This window comes from Ursus maritimus, unplaced genomic scaffold (genome assembly GCF_017311325.1).
Source record: "Ursus maritimus isolate PB19 unplaced genomic scaffold, ASM1731132v1 scaffold_5, whole genome shotgun sequence".
In the NCBI taxonomy this organism is placed as follows: Eukaryota; Metazoa; Chordata; class Mammalia; order Carnivora; family Ursidae; genus Ursus; species Ursus maritimus.
Genome location: NW_024426663.1, coordinates 27,843,116 through 27,858,439, shown reverse-complemented (window position 1 = coordinate 27,858,439; position 15,324 = coordinate 27,843,116). Strand labels below are relative to the sequence as shown.

Genomic DNA, 15,324 nt, shown 5'->3' with positions numbered 1-15,324 from the left:
CACCTTCCTTTTGACAGCTACCAGTTTGTTCTCTATATGAGTCTCTTGTTTTGTTTTGTTTATTTGTCTGTTTTAAGAAAACATTTTATATGATGGGTGGGACTTGTGCCTGGTCATGGACCCTGGGGAAGGCCTAGAGAGGGAGAGGTTGAAAATGCAAGTGCGGTATCGAAAAACTGATGGAAGTATTTGTGCCCTGGAAGTGACCAGGAGGCTTGGTTCAAAAGTATTGGTAGAGGGATTAACTTTGAACAGGGGAAGAGAACAGTTTGACAAAGAGATAAAGAGATGAGATTCATTCAGATATGTTAGTTTGCAAAAATTTGCAGTTAGGAAGCTTAGGAATGTTATATCTGCTATTTTCAATTTTCTTAGTAAACTTTATGTAAAGTTATTTGCTAAAGAGAATGAGGTAAGTATAGGGGACTTGAGGAAAGTAGTAAAGATTTTAGAACGATGATGGTGAAAAATGACAGCAAAATCTAACAAGAGGCGTGGAAGTCTGAATGATGCTAAGGACCAACCTTAGGCTAGACTTTAAAATATAAAGTTGAAAGATGCCAGTTTTGTGGTTAAAAATTTTTTTTTCAGTTTTATGTTCTAAGAGCTGAGAACGTGGTTGTTTGTATAAACCTAAGATTAGGATTTTTTAGGACAGGTGTTAGATTGAGCATGACAAGGGTATAAAGTTAAGGTATGATAAAAGAGAGTGGTTCAGGGGATGCACTTTGTGGTATAGACTGGATAGGGAAGGAAGTTATACCATTCAGGTGCTAATGAGCTGGGAAAAAAGGTCTGTGGAATCCAAGTCTTTGCGGTTCTGGAGCAGGTATGAGGGGGGTAAGAAAGTAAGAATTGGACAGGAGATTGTAGCCAGGATCGTAGATTGGAATTTAAAGTTTCAGAGGTCTGTTCTCTTTTATTGTAAAGACCATGTTATGGCTGTGGGAGTGTAATGTGATGAAAAAGATTGAAGTAAGAGAACTTCAGAAATGGTGGGAGTATGTGTGATATGTAGCCCATTGTAGATGAGGAAATTACCTGTGATGATGGTAAGAGTGGGGTTGGAGGGGAAAGTGTGAACCAGATAGGTAGGTGAACAAGGAGATCTATCTATAGATGGCAATAAGAAGACAGGGTTTGGGCCAGTATTGTAAAAATGGGGAAGGAGGACGGTTTGCATGGGCAAGGACAACCAGGGGCTTTTCTTCTAAAATTTGTTAATATTTGTTATTGGTAGTATGAATATTGGGTTTGGCAGACTTCTTTTTTAAAGGGACAGATAGTAAATATTTTAGACTTTGCCACTCATATGTTTCTGTTGCATATCTTTACTTGTTTGTTTTTATAACCCTGAAAAAATGTAAAAACCATTCTTAGCTTATGTGCCTTCCAAAAACAGGCAGCAAGCGAAGATTGTAGTTTCCTGTCCCATGGGTTACACTCATTAAGAATTTTCTGTGACCAACTGTACTTTTCTGTGACTTATCAATGATACTGTACTTTGGGAAAGTTAGTAACTATTTCAGTTATTGAGTAACTATCGAGTGACAGTAGTTTTAGAAAGTGTTAAGGAGATAATAAATACTCATTTTTAAAATACCGTTGGTAGTGTTGTTTTACACTTCTTAGTATGGTAATTACTTTTACATTTCTGAACAAAATTTTTACTTTTTTTGCGGTGGATTCAAGTTGAGTCAGCAGATACTGGAGTTATTTGAAGCATGTCAGCAGCAAGTAAGTGATTTAAAGAAGAAAGAACTGTGTCGAACACAGCTGCAGAGAGAAATTCAGCTGTTATTTCCACGTATGTTTCCCTATTTTGCATGCCCTTTGTATAAGCATTCCTACTTTAAATTTTAAATAATCCTTATAATTCCATTCTATTTCTCTAGAAAGCAGACTTTTTCTGGTTGGGTCCTCTTTAAATGGATTTGGTACCCGGAGCAGTGATGGTGATTTATGCCTAGTTGTTAAAGAAGAACCAGTAAGTAATGAAACATTTATTGCAAGTGTTCTTCTCATGTTAAGTCATTCAAGAAATTTCATATAAAAGTTGTTGAAGAGGGGTGCCTTGGGTTGCTCAGTTGGTTAAGCGTCAACTCTTGATCTCAGCTCAGGTCTTGATCTTAGGGTCGTGAATTCGAGCCCCACTTTGGGTTCCGTGCTGGGTGTGAAGCCTACTGAAGAAAAAGTTGTTGAAGGAAAAACTTGTTTTGTTTTAATTAGTTCTTTGGATTCTATCTTCATAGTAATTCAGGGAAAGCCAGGAAAAGCTGCTTTTCTTTTAAGGCATCTGCACATGCACAAATACACATAACGGGATTTTAGCATTAATTTATTTTTAAGTTGTTAAAGTAAGATGGCTTTATTATGTTTGCTCTGCCTCTATTTTGAAATGTCATTGGATTGGATATGTTGCCAGGATGCAACAAGAAGAGTATGTGTATTATTTTGATATATTTCCTTTCCATTTGAATTATAAGTGATTCTATTTTTAATCCTATTTCCCCTTTGAAAATGCTATGGGGTTTGGAGTTCTTATTTTGGGAATACAAAAAGGGATTTCACTGACTTTTAAAAAAAGACTGTTGTGATTGAATATATTTTTCTGTGTTATTTTGAGTTTGTTTCTTTTTATTTTTATTTAGCAACCAAATCTTTTTATTTAGTTTTATGTTTGTTTGAATTTCCTATTAACTGATACTCTTGTGTGTTCTTAATACCAAAGCAATTGGTGTTCATGAAACTAACTTGAAGTAGTCTTTTTAATATGCTGAGGTCTCTTCTGAATTACCAAAGATTAATTTCACAATAATTTTAATATGCCTTATTACATTCCACCTCTTTAAAAATCCAAAACATATCTACTGAATCATATATATTTTTATTATTTTTATTATTTCATTAACAAAATTGGCTTCTAGTTACTGCAAAGCAGAAAGATATTTATTCCAGGAACGAAACTGACACGTTTCTAGGCTTTGAAATCATGTAAAGGGAAACTTTGAAAAAAAGCCTCAGAAATAATAAGCAGTGAAGAATACTAGAGTTTTAATTAAATCTTTCTGTCAGAGTTCGAGTTAGGCTCTACTCAGCCACATCCCACTAATCCTCTTTTGTTCATATGTTTGAATCATGTCAGAACTTAGAGTGAGACACCACGGATTTGAACCTTTTCCTTAAGAAGCTCACAATCTAGATAGGGAAGTATAATATGTTACAGAAAGTTAAAATTCTGTTTGCTCTTTTGTCTTTTTTTTTTTTTTTTTTGAGATTTTATTTATTAGAGAGAGAGAGAGACATAGACAGCAGGAGCAGGGGGGAGGGTAGAGTGAGAGGAAGAAGCAGACTCTTCACTGAGCAGGGAGCCTGGTGCAGAGCTCAGTCCTAGGACCCCGGGATCATGACCTGAGGTGAAGGCAGACACTTAACCGACTGAGCCACCCAGGTGCCCTCCATGTGTTTCTAGGAGGAGATTGCTTTATGTACATTTATACTAAAGTTTAAAAAAATGACATATTTTTTAAATTTTGCCTTAAGTTTATAATTAGGAATTGATTTAGGAATGTTGATGTGAAAGACAGCATAAAAGTTGACGTTTTCTATAATGTAATTTAATGTATATTGAAAAATAACTCCAAAGAAAAGTTTACTTTGTATGGTTTCTCTTTGATGAGAAACATTAAGAAAATAAAACACTAAATTTAGAAAGATAATGAAAAAACACTTTATTTTTAACTTTTCAGTGTTTTTTTCAGGTAAATCAGAAGACTGAAGCACGGCATATTCTCACCTTAGTCCATAAACACTTCTGTACTAGACTTTGTAAGTCTCATATGCCTCAAGTTCCTATGTCATCTGACATAACTATTTAATATGTCTCTCACTTTATTTTCTGGTAAGAATTGTTTGTCTGGTCAGGATAGATATAATATGGATCCTTTTTTCCAAATGAATTCTTTTTAACTCTTGATTAGAAAGATAGAAATTCTTTATTGAGTTTACTTGTAAGGTAATCCCACTGCACGCGCTGGGAAGTCAAATATATATAAGCTTCAGTTCTTTTTCTCAATGGGGAAAGCCAAAGCCTGAATATGAATAGCTGTAGTGCAAAGTATCTGTGAAAAGCCAAAAGAGTGATACAGATAAAATATTCATGTGGGAAAATGAGATTTTCATCTGTTTTGCAATGACATGTAGTTTATGACATCACATTTTAAAAATAGGATCACTGAACATGAAGCCCATAAATGAATTACTCCAACAAAAAGCAAAATTATTGACTTAACCATTTTATTGTAAGATTTTATTCTTGAATAAGTGAGCTAAGCAGATTTTAATCCACATGTTAAGCCATCTCAAATAATTTATTTTAAATTTCCACAGAATATTGTGGACAGTTGAAGTCACTCTACCTGTGTGATGTTGGAAAGAGCTGTGTCCATTTATTTAACAGATAACTCCTATGTGTCAGGCTTTGACCTGGAAAATACAAAGTCAAGTGACAAGTTATTGCCTTGGACAAATAATATCTATTGTTGGAGAGAAATAAGTGATTTATTGGACTTAAGTTTTCACGTCTGTAAAATAAAGGAGTAATTCATACCTTAAATGGATTTTCCATAGCTATTATTAGAATAATCAAATATTAAAAACAGAAGGGACGATAGAAATCATCTAATTCAAAGGTATTTTTGGTTGTGATTTTTCATAGTTAAGGAGAATGATGATCAGTGCTTTTAGTAATTTGCCTGAGGAGTATAGTTTGTTGCTGTCAGAACCTGTACCTGGAACTTACCACTTTTAACTCTTAATCTTATTTTCATTATACCTCATTGAATTCCTGCACAAATTCTATTTGAAGCTTGACATATTTTATGATTTTGGTGGTAAAGTCATTTTAACAGGAAAATGTTTCATTTTTAAGTCTGGTGTTATGCTTTTCTTTAGTTATAGCATTAGGAAATTGTTCCTTTGGGAAAAGTTTGCAGGGATTTTTTTTTTTATATATATTTCTGTATTTTCCTAATTTTCTATAATGAACTTGTATTATTTTCAAAAAAAATTTTAAAGTTTGATGGAATAAAAATATGAATACGTGTATTCTTCCATTTAGAGATCATACTTATTTAAATGTATCAGTGCTCCATGTGTCATGTTGTAGGCCTTTCCACATTAAAGACTCTTTATAAGTAGGATTTTTATGGCTGCCATAATATTTTGCCTTGTGCTATACCAGAATTTAGCTATCCCCTTGCTGCTAGCCTAGATATTTTTCATGTTTATAATGCTGTGATGAATTTCTTTATGAATATTATTAGATATTAGATGACATTTCTGAATTTTAATATAAATCCCTCTAAATGGTATTGGAAGTTTCAGTCTTAGAAGAATGTGATAATGTCCCTTTTTGCTTTCTTATCAAGGACTATTTTCTTAAATTGTTTTTAGTTTAGTAAAATACTGTTTTTTAAAAATGTGCATTTGAACACTGAATTTGAGAAACATTTACAGGTATTTATATTATCCTTTATCCTTCAGCTGGCTACATTGAGAGACCTCAGCTGATTCGAGCAAAAGTGCCAATTGTGAAGTTCAGGGATAAAGTCAGGCAAGTAATTGTTGAATTTTCTTGTTTCAGTTGCTTTAGATCATTTTTAGATGTTCTTTTGATGCAGATAATTAAGAAATGTATGCTACAGTGTAATAGCTTCATCAGTTTTTAGAACTGCTTGATTTGGTCTTTGAGATGATTTTTTGGAATAGTCTGAGCAATTTTTTATGCCTAACTGTGCTTAGTTTTTCTGCTTGACATTTTGAGTGTTTGAAACTATCCATTTTAAAGAATATGTGTATATATGAATATGTGTATATATTTACATTTCACATTTTTAAAATGATCTCTTGCCTTTTGGAAATGTAATCACTCTTCAGAACATAGTTGATGAAATTTGATGTGTATTTTGTAATTTGATGTGTATTTCTATCAAGGGATTGTTACAAATGTAATTACATCTGTTTGTATACTCTACCAGCCTTGGTTCTGAAATTCTTAATGGGCATTGGGATTGGAATCTTTTATGTAATATCTGAATATAAAATGTAAATAGGTGTTGACTATTTCATTGGTTAAACAAGATTTGTTGTTTTCTAAAGAATAGATAGGATTGTGATAAATTAGGTTTTCTAGTCTAGTTTTATAAAAGTAATACTGAAATTGTTTACATGTAAGTGCAAATATATACATACTTGATCCCCATTATTCATCGATTCTTTACGAATTTGCCTACTTGATGAAATTTATTTTGTAATCCTCCAAATTAATACTTGCAGCACCTTCATGGTTATTTGTAGACATGTGCAGAGTGGAGAACATTCTGAGTCAGTGAATGCACCGGTTCCTAACTGAGGTTAAACAATCTGAGACTCTGCCTTTTTGTTTCACCTCTTACAGTGTAAACAATTACTCTTTTCACAATCCAGTTAGTGCCATGTTTTTTACATTTTGGTGCTTTTTATGAGTGCCTTTGCTGTTTAAAATAGCCCCTGGCATAGGGCTAAGTTACTGTCTGTTGTTTCTGTGTATAGAGCTGTGATGTGCCTTATGGAGAATACATGTATTAGATATGCTTTGTTCAGGCATTACAGGGCGCTTGGCCATGAGTTCGTTGTCAGTGAATAAGTTGTCTTTAAATGAAAACACATTAAAAAAGTTACATTTGATCGATTGTTGAAAATATTTTGACTGAAGACTTGTAGAAACCTAACCCTTTGTTTCCCCTAGGAGCAGTGGTTTCGTATTCACTAATTCAGTGTTTACAGTGACGTTCTAGAACATAATTACTGCAAATAATTAGAATTGACTGAATATATATATTTTAAACAAATTCTTAGATATATGCCTGGCTCATGTCTTCCCTTCCATTCATCCAAATATCCATCCAATCTATAAATATTTATTGAATTTTTACCAAATAAATAATGTTAGAGTTTTCTTTTTTTAAATGATTTTTTATTATATTATGTTAGTCACTATACAGTACATCCCCGGTTTCCGATGTAAGGCTCGATGATTCATTAGTTGTGTATAACACCCAGTGCACCATGCAAAACGTGCCCTCCTTACTACCCATCACCGGTCTGTCCCATTCCCCCACCCCCCTCCCCTCTGAAGTCCTCAGTTTGTTTCTCATAGTCCATAGTCTCAATGTTAGAGTTTTCTAAAGCACTTTATAGGGAGATAAACTAAACATAAATAAAACTATTAGCTTATTATAATCATTTAAAAAAAATATATGGTTGTAGTTGTAATTATATAAAAATTTTATTCCTTTTTTGTAGTTTTTTAGATTTTTTAATTAAAATTTTTGGAGCCCAGTGTGGGGCTTGAACGCACAACCCTAAGATCAAGACCTGAGCAGAGATGGAGAGTCGGATGCTTAACCAACTGAGCCAACCAGGCACCCCCGTCTTTTTTTTTTTTTAAGTTTTAATTTTAATTTCAGTATTGTTAACATACAGTTATATTAATTTTAAGTGTACAATATAGTGATTCAACAATTCTGTGCATTACTCAGTGGTCATCATAATAAGTGTAGTCTTTAATCCCCATCACTTATTTCACCCATTCCCCTACCCATCTCCTCTCTGGTAACCATCTGTTTGTTCTCTGTAGATAAGAATATGTCTCCTGGTTTGTCTCTCTCATTTGTTTTTCCTTTGTTCATTTATTTGTTTGGTTTTTTTATTCCACATGAGTGAAATCATATGGTATGTCCTTGTCTTTCTCTGACTTAGTTCATTTAGTATTATTATATTCTTGTAGCTCCATCCATGTTGTTGCAAATGGTAAGATTTTTTTTATGGTTGAGTAATATTCCAGTGTGTGTGTGTGTGTGTGTGTGTGTGTGTGTGTGTGTGTGTTTATCTATCTCGCATCCTTATCCATTCATCTCTTGGAAATTTGGGTTGCTTCCAAACTTGGCTATTGTAAATAATGCTACAGTTAATATTGGGGTGCATATATCCTTTCAAATTAGTGTTTTTGTATTCTTTGGGTAAATATCCAGTAATGTGATGACTGGATTATGGGGTAGTCCTATTTTTAATATTTTGAGGAACTTCTATACTGTTTTCCGCAGTGGCTGCTTCAGTTTGCATTTCCACCAACAGGGCACAAGGGTTTTTTTTTCTCCACCTCCTTGCCAGCACTTACTGTTTCCTGTGTTTTTTGATGTTAGCTATTCTGACAGGTGTGAGGTAATATCTCATTGTGGTTGATTTGCATTTCCGTGATGATGAGTGACGTTGAGCATCTTTTCACATGTCTGTTGGCCATCTGTATGTCTTTGGAGAAATGTCTGTTCATGTCTTCTGCCCATTTTTTTTTAATTGAATTTTGTTTTTTGGGTGTTGAGTTGTATAAGTTTGTCATTGGTAAATATCTTCCCCCGTTTAGTAGGTTGTTTTAGTTTTGTTGATTGTTTCCTCACTGCGCAGAAGCTTTTTATTTTGATGTGGTTTATTTTTGCCTTTATTTTCTTTGTCTCAGGAGACACATGTAGAAAAATGTTGCTTTGGCTGATGTGAGAGAAATGACTGCTTGTGCTCTCTTGTAGGATTTTTATGGTTTTAGGTCTCACATTTAGGTCTTTAATCTCTTGAGTTTGTGTGTATGGTGTAAGAAAGTGGTCCAGTTTCATTTTTTTGCATGTAGCTGTTCAGTTTTCCCAACAGCATTTGTTGAAGAGACTGTCTTTATTTCATTCCATATTCTTGCCTCTTTTGTTGAAGATTAATTGACCACATAATCATGGGTTTGTTTCTGGGCTCTCTGTTCCATTGATCTGCGTGTCTGTTGTGTGGCAGTACCAGACTGTTTTGGTATCTACAACTTTGCAATATAATTTGAAATCTGGAATTGTGATACCTCTGGCTTTGTTTTTCTTTTTCAAGACTGTTTTGGCTATTTGGGGTCTTTTGTAGTTTCATACAAATTTTAGGATTATTTGTTCTAGTTGTGTGAAAAATGTTGTTGGTATTTTGATAGGGATTTCATTAGATCTGTAGATAGATTGCTTTGGGTAGTATGGACTTTTAACAATATTTGTTCTTCCAGTCCATGAGCCTGGAGTATCTTTCTATTTATTTGTATTGTCTTCAGTTTCTTTCATCGGTGTTTTATAGTTTTTAGAATATGAGTCTTTTGCCTCCTTGGTTAAGTTTATTCATAGGTATTTTATTCTTTTTGGTGCAATTGTAAATGGTATTGCTTTCTTAATTTCTCTTTTTGTTGCTTCCTTATTAGTGTATAGAAATGCAATGGATTTCTGTACATTGATTTTTGTATCCTGCAACCTTAACTGAATTCAGTTCGTTTAGTTTTTGATGGAGTCTTCAGGGTTTTCTGTATATAGTATCATGTCATCTGCAAATAATGAAAGTTTTACTTCTTTACCGATTTGGTTGCCTTTTATGCCTTTTTCTTGTCTGATTGCTGTGGCTGTGACTTCCAATAGTATGTCAAATACAAATGGTAAGAGTGGGCATCCATTGTCTTTGTTCTTAGGGGGAAAGCTCTCAATTTTTCACTGTTGAGTATGATATTAGCTGTGGGTTTTTCAGTATATGGCCTTTATAATGGTGAGGTATGCCCCCTCTAAACCTACTTTTTTGAGAGTTTTTATTATAAATGGATGTTTTGGGGTGCCTGGGTGGCTCAGTTGTTAAGCGTCTGCCTTCGGCTCAGGTCATGGTCCCAGGGTCCTGGGATTGAGCCCCACGTCGGGCTCCCTGCTCAGCGGGAAACCTGCTTCTCCCTCTCCCACTCCCCCTGCTTGTGTTCCCTCTCTCATTGTCTCTGTCTCTCAAATAAATAAATAAAATCTTTAAAAAAATGGATGTTATACTTTGTCATGTGCTTTTGCTGCATCTATTGAAATGATTGTATGATTTTTAGTCTTTCTCTTATGGATGTGACGTATCACACTGATTGATTTGCAAATACCGAGCACCACACTTGCATCCCAGAAATAAATTCCACTTGATTGTCACGAATGACTTTTTCATGTATTGTTGGATTTGGCTTGGTAATATTTTGTTGAGGATTTTTACATCTATATTCATCAGAGATATTGGCCTATACTCTTTTTTTGTAGTGTGTTTATCTGGTTTTGGTATCAGTGTAATGATGGGACTCATGGAATGAATTTGGAAGTTTCCCGTTTCTATGTTTTTGGAATAGCTTGAGAAGAATACATATTAACTCTTTTTCAAATGTTTGGTAGAATTCACCAGTGAAGACTTTTGGTCCTGGACTTTTATTTGTTTGGAGTTTTTTGATAACTAATTTAATTTCACTGCTGGTAATCAGTCTGTTCAAATTTTCTATTTCTTCCTGATTCAGTTTTGGGAGGTTATATGTTTCTGGGAATTTATCCATTTCTTTTAAATTGTCCCAATTTGTTGACATATAATTTTTCATAATATTCTCTTATAATCCCTTGTATTTCTGTGGTGTTGGTTGTTATTTCTCCTCTTTCATTTGTGATTTTGTTTGAGTTTTCTTTTTCTTTTCTTTTTTTTTTTTTTGATGAGTCTGGCTGAAACTTTATCAGTTCTGTTGATCTTTTCAAAGAACCAGCTCCTGGTTTCACTGATCTGTTCTATTGTTGTTGCTGTGTTTTTTTGTTTTTGTTTTTGAGTTTTTATGTCATTTATTTCTGTTCTAATCTTTATTATTTCCTTCCTTCTAGTGGTTTTGGGTTTTTGTTCTTTTTCTAGCTCATTTGGGTTAAGGTTAGGTTGTTTACTTGAGACTTTTATTACTTCTTGAGGTTGGTTTATATTGCTATGAACTTCCCCCTTAGAACCACTTTTGCTACTTTACAAACATTTTTGGTCATTGTGTTTTCATTTTCATTTGTCTCCATGTATTTTTTTATTTCTTCTTTGTTTTTTTTGGGTTGACCCATTCATTGTTTGGTAGCATGTTATTTAATCTCCATTTATTTGTGCTCTTTCCAGATTTTTTTCTTGTGGTTGATTTCTAGTTTCATAGCATGGTCAGAAAAGATGCATCGTTTTTTAATTCCTTGAGACTTGCTTTGTTGCCTAATATGTGATCTGTTCTGGAGACTGTTCCGTGTGCACTTGAAAAGGATGTGTATTCTGCTGTTTTAGGATGGAATGTCCTGAATATATCTGGTAAATCCCTCTGGTCCAATGTGTCATTCAGAGCCACTGTTTCCTTGTTTATTTTCTGTTTGGATGATCTGTCCATTGATGTAAGTGGGATTTTAAAGACCCCCACTATTACTGTATTACTGTCGATTATTTCCTTTATGTTTGTTATTAACTGCCTTAAGTATTTGGGTGCTCCTGTGTTGGGTGCATTTCTTTTTCTATTTAAGATTATTATACAAACTTTTTTCATTGTTCAGTGTTCTTTATAAACACCATTTTATAGTCTCTATATAGACCATTAAAAAAGTCTACTTCTAAGACTCAAAGATTTAAGTGATGTTAACATTTTGCTGTAAAACTTTCAGTCCCTCTTCTATGCATATGGATGCGTAAGAGTTTTTAAAATTAAAATTGAGATTATACTTTTTTATTTAACCATATGTCATGGTATTTGCTTTTATCATTTATTATTTTCTGACTTCAGTTTTAATGGCTTTTCAGTAGTATTTCATTGAATAAATATATTGTGATTAACTCTTATTCCCCTGTTAGAATAAGCGTTTTGTTACATAAACTTTTTTCCATATATATATATATATATATATAGGATTACTTTAGTATTTCCAGAAGTAGAATTTGAAGCAAGTACTGTGGATATTTTTAAAGCTCTGAAATTATATTTTTGGAAAAGTTTTTAATTGCAAACTGGTTTCCGTCTGTTTTTTCCTTTTTATTGAGTTACATAGAAGTGCAAACTGGTTTCAATGTTAGCCTTGCACAGATACAATTAAAGAGTATATCTTCTTGTTGCCATAAGTTTCCCAAAGGCAAATATATATATATCTGAAGTGTTTAATACTACTATCCATTTTTAACAATATGCGTGGTTAATTGAAAGATTATAGGATTTCATTTCCCAAAACAAGAAACTCTGAATTGGTAAATTTCAAATTTTCTAATTAAAAGTTTGTAGAAAGGAATTTTGTTAAGTTTTTATTTTAGACAGTCTTTTTGTAGAAAAACTCAGTGTGCAGAACAAGTTGGGCCTTATAATATAATTTTCATTAATCTTTCCTTTTATTTTGGATTTAGCCTTTCTTTGTAGATCCCATCATTATTACCCTATTTTCTAAATTGTGAATTGCATGATATCTTTGCTTTCAAAGAAGTAACCCTTCTGTTATGTGTTTGTTCTTCCCAGATATCAGTAGCTAAATTTGGTATGATAATTTATATCTTACTTATGTCTTATCCTTTTTGGAGGGATTTTAATATATAGATTCCTTCTATTTTTTTTTCACCTATTCTTTATTTTGCATATTATTTCTATTGTTTTAAAGCAAATGATGCTTTAATTCCAAATTAGTTGAGAATATATAACTCAGTGGAATAACTTGGCCAGAAATGTTTTTGGTCACATAGTTTTGTTTATCTGGAAAGGACTGCAAAATTTTAAAATTTCTTTTATTAAGGATAATTGGAGCCTTAGTAGTACATTATGGATCTTGCAACTGTAATCCTGTTTTACATTTTTAATATACACTAAAACATATGTACTGAGTATGTATTTATTCTTGTTTAGTGCCTCATTTTAAAGTATTTGGTCTTTGGGCTCATGCTATTTTTGTATCATAGGATAGATGAATATTAATGTAGTTATTAGGGAGTTAGTTTGTTTAAAAACACTTGAGCTATAATGTTTTTTTTTTTCATAGTTGTGTGGAATTCGACTTGAATGTAAACAATATTGTTGGAATAAGAAACACATTCCTTCTCAGAACTTATGCATACCGTAAGTTTTTTATTTCCAAATAATTATCAGGTTCTCTATCCTTCATTCTTTATTCCTTTTGAAGGATGTTTGTAATAAATACTGACATCTTTTTAATTATGTTTATGCATAGTGTCTTTTATTATATGTATAATATGTTGCTACAGTAAAATTATATACTACTGAAGTTATAGGTCAATAAAACAAATTTAATAATTGATAATTTTTATTTTTGGTAATTTTTAAAAGATGACTAAGATACCTTCTAAAAGCAAGAAACATTTATGGTGAATATAATGTTTAGTAAATAGGGAGGCAGTGCTCTTGTTGTTATAGTTCGGAAACGATATAAGCTTTCAAAGAAAACGTAATCTTTTCTTACCATTTTTAAGTTTTAATTTTACTTTCAGTTGAAAATCGAGTTCGTCCGTTAGTACTGGTGATTAAGAAGTGGGCGAGTCACCATGAGATAAATGATGCCAGTCGTGGTACTTTAAGCAGCTATAGTCTTGTATTGATGGTTTTGCACTATTTACAAAGTAAGTATTTTGTGTTTTTCCCAATTTTTAAAATGAAAACACAGTTAAACTTCATTATGATGTCTTCTCTGTTGACTCTGTCTTCAGACAGCAGTGTTTTAAAAAGTTCTTTCTAAGGCCCAGAAAACCATGTTTCCTAATTTGTTGCTTTGAACAAATGTTTTAGAAATATTATTCCCTGGGGGTGCCTGGGTGGTTCAGTTAAGCATCTGACTCTTGATTTCAGCTCAGGTCATGATGTCAGGGTTGTGAGATCGTTAAGTACTTTTTGGAAAGTACTTAAGGCTCAAGCTTAAGGTTCTCCCTCTCTTTCTCTCTGCCCACCTCATTCCTCCCTCTCCCCCCAAAAAAGAAGAAATGTTATTCCCTGGAAAACATTATAAGGGAAGTTTCACTGTGTTTTTTATTTTTTGACAGTTTTTCAGTATTAACTTTTGTATTCAAAGAACTTTTACCACTGTATTGTGGACCCATTATGTTGAGGCACATGCATGTTCAGAAGGTCTATAAATATAAGCTCAAGCACCATTCATCATATTTTTGTTTTTCACTTGGGACAGGATTTACTTTTTGGTGAAAGAAGTTTTTATTCCTTGTGAGCTGGCATATAGATTGGGTGAAATACTTGATGTTAACGTAATAGAAGACCCTTTATCAGGATGTCTAGGGTCTGATCTGTTCTGGGTTAATGATAGTTCCATAGTTTAGAAAGCATTGTTGAAATATTTATGTTCATACCCTTTGACTCAGTGTTATTCAGCGTTTGCATTTCTAGGAATTTATTCCAAGGTAGTAATCAGGGATGCATGTATGAATTTATATATAAGGCTGATTTTCGTGGTGTTTATTGAAATAACAGAAGCTTAGAAATAATCTAAGTTTTTAAGAATGGGGTATGATTGAATTAATTATAATGTTAGCTATTAAAAATGATGCTTTTAGGATATTTAATGATATAAGAAAATACCCATGATATACTCTCATATACAATATGATGCCAATTTTATTTTAAAAATAGTATCTGTATTAGAGTTTGTATATATATTCATATGTCTATAAATTTTGGAAAGTTATGTGCCAGAAATTTATCAGAGTTATTTAGGTTTAGTCAAATGTACTTTTTAAGTATCAACTAAAACTAAAAAATGAATAGACATTAGTTGTGATTTAAAAATTAGATTTGACTACAGCATTTAACATGCATGAACATTCATAATATGTGTCCTTTCCTTCCATTTTTTTGGGTTACAATTAGAAATTTTAATTTGATTGCCTTCTTTAGAAAAATGTACTTTATGGGTGCCTGGGTGGCTCAGTCTGTTTGGTGTTGGACTCTTGATTTCAGCTCAGGTCATGATCTCAGGGTCGTGGGACTGAGCCCCCAGTGAGGCTCTATGCTTGGCAGGGAGTCTGCTTGAGATTTTCTCCCTCTTCCCCTTCTCTCTCTCTCAAATAAATAAATCTTGGGGAAAAAAAAGAAAAATGTACTTTAATCACAAATTCCCCAAGGTGGTTTGGTAAGCAAGTTGAAAGTTCAGATGTTAGTATTTTACCAGTGTTCAGAAATCATGCTAAAATTTTGCTTAGATTTTGTTAAATGTATTTTATTTTTGACAAAGAAGTCCCATTTACTGAGATGGTTTGTAATTAATGGCACTCTCATCAACTGCTTCTGGGTCTTTGTTAAAGGACCTTTACCTATGCAGAGCTGAAGTATAACTGTATTATACTTTATATATTAATATATTAATTTATATTATAAATTTAAGCTGCCCTTCACTAGAAGAAATTAGATTGAAATAAGTAGCTGCATTTTTTTTTTTTTTT

At 32.9% G+C, this 15,324-nt stretch overlaps 1 protein-coding gene across 4 annotated transcripts in view; it reads left to right on the top strand.

Moving 5' to 3' along the window:
• TENT2 (terminal nucleotidyltransferase 2) overlaps window positions 1–15,324 on the top strand; it is a 66,368-nt gene that overhangs the window by 23,744 nt on the left and 27,300 nt on the right. For 3 of the 4 annotated variants that reach the window (XM_008711023.2, XM_008711025.2, XM_008711022.2), the window contains 6 exons: window positions 1,693–1,807; window positions 1,896–1,987; window positions 3,750–3,828; window positions 5,545–5,614; window positions 12,903–12,979; window positions 13,369–13,497. In XM_008711023.2, coding sequence (XP_008709245.1) covers window positions 1,693–1,807; window positions 1,896–1,987; window positions 3,750–3,828; window positions 5,545–5,614; window positions 12,903–12,979; window positions 13,369–13,497 — 562 coding nt within the window. The remainder of the gene's footprint in view (window positions 1–1,692; window positions 1,808–1,895; window positions 1,988–3,749; window positions 3,829–5,544; window positions 5,615–12,902; window positions 12,980–13,368; window positions 13,498–15,324) is intronic. The other variant, XM_008711026.2, reaches the window with a different exon arrangement.